This window comes from Podarcis erhardii (assembly GCF_964252035.2).
Source record: "Podarcis erhardii genome assembly, chromosome: 3".
NCBI classification, from domain to species: Eukaryota; Metazoa; Chordata; class Lepidosauria; order Squamata; family Lacertidae; genus Podarcis; species Podarcis erhardii.
Window position 1 is genome coordinate 69,566,395 of NC_138507.1, and position 13,215 is coordinate 69,579,609.

At 39.5% G+C, this 13,215-nt stretch overlaps 1 protein-coding gene across 14 annotated transcripts in view; it reads left to right on the forward strand.

The window, feature by feature from the left end:
- Positions 1–13,215, forward strand: part of ARID1B (AT-rich interaction domain 1B) — a 356,667-nt gene that overhangs the window by 322,889 nt on the left and 20,563 nt on the right. For 11 of the 14 annotated variants that reach the window (XM_081854279.1, XM_081854287.1, XM_081854285.1 and 8 more), the window contains 3 exons: positions 8–166; positions 6,492–6,701; positions 7,831–8,035. In XM_081854279.1, the coding sequence (XP_081710405.1) occupies positions 8–166; positions 6,492–6,701; positions 7,831–8,035 (574 nt within the window). The remainder of the gene's footprint in view (positions 1–7; positions 167–6,491; positions 6,702–7,830; positions 8,036–13,215) is intronic. The other 3 variants (XM_081854289.1, XM_081854291.1, XM_081854281.1) reach the window with 1 other exon arrangement.

Sequence of the window (13,215 nt, forward strand, 5' to 3'; positions counted from 1 at the left end):
ACCACAGGATAGCTACATCTCTCAGGGTATTTCACAGCCCCCAACCCCAGGCAACCTGCCAGTCCCTTCCCCAATGTCCCCAAGTTCTGCTAGCATCTCCTCATTTCATGGAGATGAAAGTGATAGCATTGGCAGCCCAGGCTGGCCAAAGACTCCATCAAGCCCTGTAAGTGGCTCTGGCTTTTGTTTTGGTTTTTTTGTACTGATTATATTTTAATGCTTGCTTGTTTGTTTTATAGATTCTTTCCTTCATTATTTATCCACTAAAGGATTTTCTTTCTTTGTGATGACAGAGGAGGCTAAATTCTGCCCTAAGTTATGTTCCTGCAGCTCATTGTTTGACTCGGTTCTAGTGGGGAACAGAGCTTGCTTGGCTGAGGGCAAAATTTAGTCCAGTCCTTTTATATAAAAAGAAGATTAAATTTATGTATATCACAGAAGTTGGCTTTTCTTGTAATACAGCAGATGTTGTGAAGAAAACATATTTCTCATAATGCATCAGCTTACAGAGCATGCTAACTGTGTTGGTTAAGGACATTTTGTCTCAATTACTGGGTCCAAACTCTTTGCAAAATTGTTTCCCCCCCATTTGGGTGTTGAATAGCATTACCATCTTAAAACAGGAATAAAACTCTCCTTTCTTGAGGAATTGGGTGATTTCTGAGTGTACATTATAGTTTGGAGCAATCATAATCTCCAAATACCCAAACTTGTTTGCTGTCATAAAAATATTATACAGGATAAAATTGTATTTATACATTACAGGAAAGTTACTTTTTCAAATTGACAGTATCCACTTGCACTTAAAAAACACATGTAGTCTTCAGACAGCATTGTAGTTTCAGAAGTATTTGTTCATTAAAAACAAAATGATTTTGAATAGGATGACGCTGAAATAAAACTGCTAGCACATTTTGCAAATCTAAGCAGGGTCTGCTATGGATTCAAATTGCATTGTAGGAGGTTGGACTAGATTACCCTTGGGATCCCTTCCAATTCTACAGTTCTTTAATTCAACTAAACAATTGTGCTAGTGGAAGCCAGCACAAGTCCTGCTAATGCAATGGGGCTTCTACCCCATATTCTCCTCTTGTACCCCCCATGCTCCCGACCCAAATTGGCTCTGGGTGGTTGGGAGACACACACACCCCAGAACAATGCAGGGGTGGGGAGGAGAAGGGAATTTGTTCCATCTAGCAAGCCGATGTGCTTTTGCTGACAGAACGATCATACTGTTGAATTCCTCCTAAAATCTTAACATGTTTTATTTAACCACTGCAATTTCATTAGACAAATAAATAACTTATTTTAAATAAATTTTGGAGTCCTGACAGCATGAAGAATGGGATGTTCAGTTGCAATGATCACTAAACATACTAAAGGGTCTTCAGTTAAATCCTAATTTTCACCAGGACACCTTAATGGAAAAGAAAATTCCAGAAGACAATAAGAGAAAATATTGTATAAAGGGTTTGGAGGGGGAAATGATATCTAAGAAGATATTTTCTTAAAAAATATTTTATTAGTATCTGATTTCATCAGACAAATACTTGATCCAAACTTAAAAAAAGACATGCAGCTAACTCCCAAAACAGCAGCACCAGGTCTAGTTCCCACCTCCATGCTGTCTAATACAAGGACATACCAATTCCCCGATTTTCTAGTCTTCTGCATTTCCCCGTACCACTCCATATCACTGGTGGCCATTGGCAGAGAGACACTGAATATGATCATATTAAGGCACATGTACTAGTGGGAAGCTGCCAGCCCATGAACCAGATGAAAACTGAGGGGCTTCCCCAACCAAACCACACACACAGGCTTGAAAATAACCTTCCATTGGAGCCACAGGAACACACTACAGCTCCACTTCCAAAACTCACCACCTTCACCTGCTGCAATTGGACTTGAAAATAGCCTCCTGCTGGTGCGGTGCCAAACAATGGCTGTGTTCAGTCTCCATCAACCCAGCTGCAATCTCCATTAAGATCACTCTCGCTGGCAATCAGGCATGTAAAAACTAGAATTCCCCTTTCAAGCCTAATTGCTTTGGGCTGGGGTGGGTGTGATATATGGTCTACATTTGGGTGCCCACTGTGACCCTTACCCACTTTTGTTTTGACGCCACTTGTGACTTCCAGAAGGTTGTCTACGGGATAACATACCCTAGGGCTGAAAAAGGTTCCCCAACTTTGTATTAGACATTATGGAAAAGGTCACGGTTGATATACATACAGCTGCTGCTTTTAATGATAGCCATGTGTTTATCTGGTTTGGTTCGTGAAGATTAAAACAATCTGGTGTCCCAAAAATGAAAAACAATATTTCCAGGCAAATTGTTTCTCTTAAGAGTAGATTGCTAAGCTTTTATCAGTGGGCAAAATGAATACCAGCACAAAAGTCACATGCAAAAAGAAAAAGAAAGGTAACTAATATTTTAAATAAGTGCATTATGCTCTAGAGGGTTTTTGGAGATATGTGCTCGTAGCCCTTAGTGTGAAAGCATCAACAAAAGTAGAGAGGAACTAGGGAAAGAGGGCAATGACTTTGAGTCTCAGAAGGCATATGGTGGTGTGTGTTCCCTCTAATGTCAAAACTGGCCATGCCTGAATGCTTATCTAAATGGACAACTCTACAAAGAAGAAATTTATTGTATTTTCTTGAGTATTTTACTTTTTCTTAAATGGGCACAGAGAGGCATTAAGTGCATAGTCAGTCAGTCTTTCTAAATATTTCTGGAAATGCAGAACATCTTTACGGTAGAAAATATGTATTCATGAGTTCTTTAAGCTGTTATTCATCCCCAGGGGAGCCTGTTAGAAATGCATGTTTTGTTTCCGCATAAATTAAAGAGAACCATTTCAGATTTTGGGGGGGATAGAGAAGGTGGGAGTAATTACCTTTCTGTTTTCAATTTAGAGTAAACACTCACTTCAGATATAGTTCTTAGAATTTATTGTAAAACTTTCTCCGAAGACATCTCTATGATTTGATTGAGTTTAAAAGTTCTAAGCAACCAGAAAAGAAATAACTTGGGTTAGGTATATATTCTTCCTTTTACCATAATCCTTTGATTTCAGTGAAAATTATTTCAAAGAAGCAAATTTCAGATCAGGGTGCTAAATTATATAGATATATTTGGGTTAGCAGATAATTATCTGGTTAGCAGATTTTACTAACCTTATCAATTATCAGATCTGGGTGTTCAGGATAGCAGCTTTGTATTCTTTTTATCAATTGGCTGGAAGATACCAAAAACCATATCCAACATCTGGTCAGATTCTTCACATATTTCTAGCAGAGAGGGTTTTCTAGAGCTGGCATGCTTTTCGGGAAAATATGAAGACACTGGATTGAGTGTCTCCTGAGAGAATTTCAAACTGGATATCTTCAATTCTGCTGTTAATAGGATCAGTTTATGTTTACTCTGTGTACATAAATAGGCTAGCAATAAATGGCATATTTGAGAGAATATGTGTGTGAGCACACAAATTCGGAACTCTTAAATTCTTCACTGTGGGTATCATCAGTATACAAAGCCAAGTATCTGTAGTAACCCGAAGACATACCGAGAAGGGCTGCTGGTCAGTGGCACATGATTTGCATGCAAAAGGTCTTATCCCTAGTGTTTCCAGGTAGAAGTGGGAAAGACTCCTACCTGAGAGCTTCTGCTAGTCAGTGTTGAAAATACTAAGCTAGACCTGGTCTTAGTATAAAGTATCTTCCTATATTCGAAGAGATACACATTGCTTCCCTCCAGGGGGCCCTGCCGTACACAGCCTTTCTGTGTACACAGATTCTGCCTCAAACAATGAGAGTCATTTCCCCCATTAATATATAACTTAGAGTGAACATGTGAGATAGCCAGCAATCACCAGGGAATGTTAACAATACCCCATGTGTTCAATTAATGTCCAGATATACAGAGATAAGTTAGTAAATGTGGACAACACTATAATAGTTATAATAAACAATCACTAGTTTAGCTACCATTCTGGAAATTGACCAGATATATGCAAGATAGTTATGAATTTTGGACATTCACAATAACATATACAAATTACAGGATGGGGAATGCTCCCCCAATGAAGGCTATGCAGTCTTCAGAATTTTTCAGGCACTCAAAAATTGATGTGCACTGAACTTTGCTATAGTTCACCTGTGACTATTTATTGCTAGATGCACATGCTTGCAGAGGTGTGTTGCATGAACACATGGGAAGAAATGTTCACTACAATGTAACTGTTGAGAACAGACAGGTTTGGAATAATAAATGCACAACTACTGTCCACGTACATCAGCATACTTTTCCAGTCACAAATGTTTTAAATACTGGATAGCACACATCTGATACAGAAATTATATTATTTACTTATCTTGTTTCAGAAGGCTTTCATCAAGCAATACTTTTGGTTAACTTAATACCAGCACAATGACTTTACTTACCCTGCTGTACATCAACAAAACCATTTGAGGCTACATTCATTATTTTTTACTATTTACTCCAGCTTTAATTTTTGCACTGACTTCAGTTCATAGTTTATCGATTTTACAATGCAATAAATATTAGAATTGTGAAGTATAAAACTTTACTTGAAGGAAGTATGTTCTATAGGCAGAATCTGGCCATACAAAGCTTCTGTAATCTGTGCTTGACCAAGCAGTTGCATGTGCAAAATGTGAAATTTTTAATGTTTTTAGCTGTGGGGTGCAGACAGCAGAAATCAAGCCCTTTGTGGAAAGATTTTTTCCTTATTCTTCTGAAGTTAATATTTCATTTTAGAGGAAAATTGCACCCACTTCACTGAGCTTGACAGCCTGAAAGCTCCTGCAGTGAGAAGCCCTTCTTTCCTTCTGTAAATAGTAATGTTTTCAGATTATGTTGTCACTTTGTGGCCTGTTGCCATCTCTTTGAAAAGTGACTTTTCTTTATGTAGACAGTACAAGTGCCCAGCAAAGAAAAGACGGTAAACTACTTCCCCTTTTTTGATGCTATAGCTTTATAAGAAGAAGTATTTCACTGTGTAAAATTGAAAAACCTTTGTTTGGCCATTAAGTCTGAATGTTTCTTGTAATAGGCAATTGGAATGGCAGCTGAGTGAAAAATTATTAAGGGTTATATTATTAAGGGATAACATGTGCTGCAAGTATTGAGCATGTGGAATCACAAGTAAGAAAATATAAAAATTAATTAACAATAGTAGTGTTGGCTGCAATAATTAGTTGTTTGGGGGCAATAAATCATTTCTTCCCTGCATTCCAAATATATTGACGTATCCAAAATGATATTGTGAATATATGTGAAATATCTATAGCCCTTTTTGCCTTTTTAAAAATTCACTAAAATAGCTTACTATGCAATTGTTTTTAAGGGCAAAGTTGATAAAGAATTAATATCCTCCTAAATTAAGCAGTAGGAAAGGCAATAAGATGTGTCCTGTTGCAACCCTCCATTTGCATCTAGTAAACCCCAATTCAACCTAAGTAATTAATAAGTGTCCCTTTGGTAAATATGCTAAAAGCAAATTGATACTGTCCTTTATTTCAGAATGTGACCAACAACTTTACATAAGAAGCATCACTGTGAATAAATGAGAATTTTGTATATAAAGCAAAAAAGTTTTATAGAGCCAAGGTGATTTGGTTAATTAAAAACAATGGACTCCATCCCAAGCAGGGAAGTCAGTGAAACAAGATAAGACCTTGGCAACTGCCCCAACATCAAGCAACTATTGCTATCATCATTTTAAAGAGTTTTTGCCCCTTCAGCTTCACATGCAGGTGGTACAAAGGGATGTAGGGGAAGAAATGATATGTCATGTTTGAATGACTCGAGACAGTTAGGGTTTCATAAACAACACAGAATTAGAATTGAGCTCAGAAGACCATAGGAAGACCCTAGAAAACTGATAAAAGGTACTTTTGACAGCTCATGCACTGCAATTGAGTGAGAACATTTTTAATAACCGTGTTGACTTACTTTTACCAACTTTTTAGCCAGATATAGCAAGAAACCAGATTTGGCAAAATTGATTTGACCTGTTCCATTCTACGATTATTTCTTCAGAAGTGTAGGTTTCCCACCCTTAGCTCTTCACTCTCATATCTGGTGGCATTCATTTTAAGGTGAATTTCCAAGTAATCTTTTTTGTTTTCCTCCTATATCATATAGCTTAATGAAGCTACGTTATGAATGACTCGAGGCATCATCAGAAACTTGCCTTCTGAGATCCAAAGTTCATGTATAAGGGCAAAACATAAAAAATCATAAAAGGGGGAGTTTGGGCCCTTTGTTTTACAAAATCAGATGAGCAAACTGCAGCATGTGGACAGAATGTATTGTTTGTGCCTGAACTAGTAGCCTTCATTCCTGCCTGTTGTGTGATAGCTTTAGTTTAACATCCTCTCTTTGTCACCATTGTGAGTTTCTTACTATCTTTTCCCTTCTTGCCCCTACCCCAATGCTTTTTTAAAAAATGCTTTTGCTTTAGAAATCAAATTCGTCTACCACAACTGGAGAGAAGATCACAAAAATGTATGAGCTGGGAAACGAACCAGAGCGCAGAATGTGGGTGGATCGGTATCTCAACTTCATGGAAGAGAGGGGAACGCCTGTGGCCAGTCTGCCTGCTGTAGGCAAGAAGCCACTAGATCTTTTCAGGCTGTATGTCTGTGTTAAGGAGATTGGAGGTTTAGCGCAGGTAAGAAATACTTATGTCTTGCTGTTCGTTGGCATCCATCTGTCTGGAGAGACAATGGAGTGCGCCTCTGAGGGTGAAGTCAGACCGCTGTGTTAGCAGCACCCAAGTCTAAGAACCAGGGCTATTCTGGATTTATTGAGCATATGTGCGTAAGTATTTTCTTGGCTAGCATATAGATATTAGAAACTATAAATAATAATTATGTCTTTCCACTACAGCTATAGACGATACATCTCAGTATACCATTTCTGTGAAAAATGCACAAGTGTCTGTTTTGTCATATGCACCTGTGTTTCAGAGCTGGTATATGCAGTATTGGAATTTAGTTTGCAAGAATTCACAAGGTATACACTTCTTTCTCATCACAAGCACAGAAAAATGTCATTGTGCAGCTCTAAGACTTACAGGCTTTGATATCGTACGGCATAAAGCAAGATTCATTCTAGTCGGCCACCATATGTAAGGCTTTCAATAAAGAAACTCACTGAATCACCTTAGTATGTTCAAAATTGGTTATAATTCATTTTGAATCTTGTTTGACTGTATATCTTGTTCTGCAAAGAGACCACTGATCTCCATCACAAGAAGCCCTGGCATTACAGCACCTGAATTAGGAATTACTAGCTAAATGATCCTTCAACTAGTGGCTATTTTGGAAGAGACATGGCCTTTCATTTTAATTTTTTATATCAATGTCAGAGCACTTCAGCAGTGAAAAAAGGCCTTATTATTGCCATTTTAAATTAGTTTTTAGAAACTGTTGTTTATAATTGGAGTCTGCATGCTTGTTTGAGTGCCAGAGCGAATAAGTACATATTAAGTGGAAGATAGATTGGCTAACTGCACATTACAAGCCCCAGCCCTCCCCAAAGTGTAAAGAGTAGAGAAGGGATGCCTGGCAGAAGATACTGTGTTTTGTATAGCTATATCAACAGGTTCTTTAATGGTTTTATAAGTGTAAATGCTGTTTGTGTGTTACAAATGAGTGTGGGAGTAATGAGCATTAGTTAAAAGAGGCAAATAAAACAAACAAACCAAGGCATTAAGTGCTGTGTTTTTTCAAATGTCTCCTGGCTTTCATCAGTCCACTTGGTTGCAATCCACTGATTCTGCTATTTATTTATGCTAGGTTAATAAAAATAAGAAGTGGCGTGAGCTGGCAACCAACCTAAATGTTGGCACTTCAAGCAGCGCAGCCAGCTCCCTGAAAAAACAATATATCCAGTACCTGTTTGCCTTTGAATGCAAGATTGAACGAGGGGAGGAGCCCCCTCCAGAAGTCTTCAGCACGGGAGATACCAAGAAACAACCTAAGATTCAGCCGCCATCTCCTGGTAAGCAGAAGAACTGCAGGAACATTGGTCATTTTTTCTTAAAATGTAAAGGAGACGTAGTTACTTTTTGCTCTAGACCTCCAGAGCCTCTGTTTGATTGGGATATTCCTATTGAATTTATCAAGCCCCTCTGTTAATCTTCAGCAACCTATATAACCTATATGCTTTCATATTGACATTTGCAGAAATATGTTGTGTGTTCACCTACACTTCATCATTTGTACAGAACATGGTGACATTTTTGGTGGTGATAGGCAACGAAGATTGCACTTTAGAGGAGGGGAAGACCTTGGAACAAAAACGTACAGTAGGTTGAAGTTTGAGAGAGAAAGCAGCAGGGGAAGGCAGGGAAAGTGAATGAGAGCTGGCAGAAAAGAAGAAGAAGGAATAGAGGGCTGAGGGAAGGCGGAACAATGGTTGCTTCAATAATGAATATGTCAGAACAATGAGGAAAGGATATTGAGGGAGATGAGTTGAAAGACAGAGAGGAATCAGGAATGGGAGCAGTTAGTGGATGCAGAAGGAAGTGAGAGGGTTGTGATGGTAGAGATCACATGGGCAAGGAACAAAGAGACCAAGAGCACAGATGGGTTGCAGAGGCATCAGCCCTTCCGTCTTTTCTTTGAGGACTAGTGCTAGCTTCTGCTTGGCACTGTAGAAGTTGTTTGCTAATGTCTCAAAATATATTATTTACAGTTACAAGAAATGCAGAGGCCAGGTTTAGTAACAGATAGCTTAACACAGGAACTCAGTTCCCAGGGTTTTTTTCAGATGATAGTATTAAAAACAGCCCATATGATCAGTGGCTCTCATCTACTCATTCTCCAGTATTATTTATATGTGAGGTGTGTGTGTCAGGAGTTCAGCCTACACTCGAGTAGGACCCTGGCAGAGACACATGCCCGACTGGCATGTTCCCTCCTTCCTGGTCGATTGTTTGGGAGCTTCATAAGCTTTCTTCAGCCCGAACATCACAGCGACCGATGCCAACCAACACCGGCATACTTAGGGATCCACAGAGTTTGCGAATCATGCGTGACAGACCTCGGCAACTCAGCATTTTGGCTAATCTACTTTATTTACATATAAACACACACGAAGCACTGCAACATGGCTCCCTCTCTCTCTAGCATCAGACAGCAAAGAGAAAAAGGACAAAGGACAATAGTCCCACTTCACGGAACACAGTAACACAAACATCCTGTCTCCATCACTTCCCACTCTGTGGAGTCAAAACATACCACGTCATGTGAAAGACAAAAATCCCATGACTGCAATCATGGAGCAGGAATTCTAACAGTGTGTGTGTTTGTGTTTGTGTTTGTGTTTGTGTTTGTGTTTGTGTTTGTGTGTATACACCTGCCACAATTCCCTTTCAGGGTCTGTTTAGAACTAAGAGGTCAGTTTCTACACAAGAGAAACTGGACACAAATCTGACAACAAAAATCTCAACATTCAGAAACCAGTAGGAGAACATTTCATTTTCCCATGTCACTACACTGCTGACCTCTCAGCATCGTCAAAGTTATCATCCTTCAACAAAAAAGAATTAAAGCAGAGGCTCCAGTGTGAAATTGCTGGACCAAAATGTTATCAGTAAAGTAGATTCTATTCAATTTGGGCTTAATCAGTATTCTGGATTTCTTTCCCACTACAGTTGTTAAATTACAGTAAAAAGATAGTATTATCACAGTGGCTGCTGTTATGAATGGGGTATACTGTTCTTATCATATATACATCTGGGCTCTGTATAGGAATGTCACAGACCTACTGCAACCCCTTATATTACATGACCACTGCTTTAAAAAACCATTTTTCCTCTGTGCCCATGCATGCGTATTTGCATGTATGTGTGTCTGCCAACTGAGGGTAACGTTTCTTTCATTTATTGAAGTGGGCTCAAGCCCATAAGAGCATATGCCATAATAAAACTTAGTCTTAAGTGTCCTAAGATTTTTTGTTCTAGTGTTGTTTATTCTTTTCCTAAATTAATTAAATCACTTGCAACAAATTTACATATTTTGAACTGGAGCAATTTTGCCTTTTTTGGTATGGGATCATATATCCATTCATAAATACCTTCAAATATACCTTCTTGTCCATTTTTATGTGGTGCGCATTATGATAGGAAAATTCATTTCCAGCTATGACGAGAAGTATTATTTTTCCTTCACAAAAACTAGGAAATTTTCATAGCAATTTAGTGTCCTTTTATTGCAACATATAAACACTCTAGAAAGACAGAAAACCAAAGTAAAAAGATACAGTTGCATGCCATCCCTATCTCCAAGTGGTGAGATTCCAGGCGCTTACCCAGGGTTTGTGTTTCCTTTTGAAAATGAGGCACAGTCTCAATGATATGTGGTTAATGTACACATATATACAACCTGAGCCTACGATGGAGCGGTTCACAGCATCACCACACCAACAACGGTATTGTGTCTCCAATTGCCACAACCTTGGATTCAAGCAGAAATCAGCCATGGCTTTCTCTCTGCCTTTCCAGCCTGCAGCTTTTTCCTCTTAGTCACATCACAGCAAACTGCCCTCAGACTTTTTGCTTCTCACAATGGGATGCGAGTGGTGCTGTGGGTTAAACCACAGAGCCTAAGGCTTGCCAATCAGAAGGTCGACGGTTTGAATCCCCGCGACGGGGTGAGCTCCCGTTGCTCAGTCCCTGCTCCTGCCCACCTAGCAGTTCGAAAGCACGTCAAAGTGCAAGTAGATAAATAGGTACCGCTCTGGTGGGAAGGTAAACAGCATTTCCGTGCGCTGCTCTGGTTCGCCAGAAGCGGCTTAGTCATGCTGGCCACATGACCTGGAAGCTGTACGCTGGCTCCCTCGGCCAATAAAGTGAGATGAGCACCGCAACCCCAGAGTCGGCCACGACTGGACCTAATGGTCATGGGTCCCTTTACCTTTACTATCTAAAAGGTAGAGAAGGGACCCCATCCATTTGCTGACTGGCACAGAGCCCCCTTTCCTCTGTTCTCTTTAGGGCCTATCACATTTCCTTTGTTCCAATGGCCCATCACCCATGTGATTGCCTCAACACAGGAAGCTAGCCTTGCTTATATTTTAACATTTGCTGTGTCCAGGGGTTAGAATGGGTCTGACACCCACAAACTTACAACAAGAAGAATAAGTGTTAGGATTCCCCACCCCACCCCTGTGCAACTGAACCTCTCTTTACCTCTTATCACCACTCCTTACACCTCTATACCCTCTTACTGGCATGAAACTGACAGATTTCAAGTACAAAATATATCATCAACAGTATTGTACTTAGTTCAAAGAACTTGTCTTTGGTCAAAATGGGAACTTCTTCCCACACACCCCGAAAACCCCCAGAGCTTAGGGACTTGAAAAGGAAAGTGTGTTTTGTTTACTGTGGGAGAGGGGAATGTAAAACAGGTCTACTCCAAGAAAGACTCTTCTAGATGAAAGAACTTTAGCACATGAAATCCTGCTGAGGTATAGATTCTGCAAAATGCATAAGGACTGGTCTCCTAATTGCCAGCATTTGTTCTTTTCAAACAGTTTATGAACCCATTGGCACTGTAAACCACACAAAAGAACTCATGTTGCAAGTTGGGCTAGATAAACTTGCTGTGGCTTCGGAGCAGAATAAGATACAACTAAAAACAGGAAACAGTCCTGTCGGTGTTTCTGCTTTCACTCCTTTGAACTACGTTTTACTAGTACAAAGTCAATTACCAAACAGATTTCTCATCAGCATCTGCTGAAAGTAGGAAAGGGGATTTATATATGAGACTAAATTATGCTCTCCAGTTTCCTCCTAGCCACTTCACTGGCTGTATTTAAGATATAATTAAATTTCATTTTACATACAGTACTAGTGTTTGAAATGTCTCACTTTTGATACTGGTTTGCACTGTGGTTTGAATCTTCTCCCCCCCCCCATCCCACTGAAAGTGGTTTTGGGGTCTAACTTCAGCCAAATAATAGTGTCTTACAATGTACATTGTATGTTTCATTTTTACATGTTCAGTATTTAAGAGTGAAATGCCAGCACACTATTTTACAGCTGTCCTGGGCTCTTTGAAAAAGGATTGTAATATTTCAACTTGAAAATTAGAAAGGTGTTCTAAACATGCATGCTAGCTTTCATATGTTTCATTATAATAAGAATATGGACAAATGAGTCTTTGCCATGAGCGTGGCAATAAATTATTTTTAAAAATAATTAGTTATTTATTTTTCATTACAATATTGAGTACATCACATCATATACAGTGGACGCTCGAGTTGCAAACGGGATCTGTGCAGGATGCACGTTCCCAACCCGCAGAGGTGTGTCTGCGCACATGCGGGTTGCAATTTGGCGCTTCTGCACATGTGCAAAGTGCGATTTAGCGCTTCTGCACATGCGCAGCCCCCCAAACCCGGAAGTAACCCGTTCCGATACTTCCGGGTTTCGGCGGGTCCGTAACCCAAAAAAATGCAACCTGAAGTCTCTGTAGCTCGGGTATGACTGTATTCCCATTTTAAATGGAAATAAATTCTTATATATTTGCAGCAAACAGGTGAGGGAGTAGAGCTGTGGTTCTAATTTAAAATGTAGAATGTTATCCTGAATATGTGTGCCAAATCTCATTGTAGTATCTCAGGAGTAAAGGCACGTCCTTCTCCCTCAAAAAAAAAAAAAAAAAAAAAGGACGATATCATGCCACCCACAGCAAATGCAACCATGTATACATAGTACTTTCATACACGTTACCTGTTTGTGCATGCTTTACAAGTGCTTATTCTGCCACTTGACATAAAAGAAGTTTCTAGCCAGTGTTTTCTGGGTTGTTTCTTCTCCCTGTGGCTTTTATATTGTTCACCAATTCGTCAGGAGGAATTGGACTGCTACACTTAGAGAGCAAGACAGACAGTGGAGTGCAGACTTTCTCATATATCATATATCAGCCAAGATACCCTCATTTTAAGGCTCTGATCCTAACAATCCTAACTTGTTTGAAAGTGGTGTGTAGTGCTGTGTTAGAATATTTCTGACCCAATCATTACCATCTGAATGCATGTGTGCAGCATCTGCTGCGATTCATGAAACGCCATTCACTCCTACTCAATAAATCCTATCAGAAGGGAACATGCCAAGGTGTTGCCCCAAGGTATGAGCTTTTGCAAACATCCCTGCATGCTGCGGGGTTCAT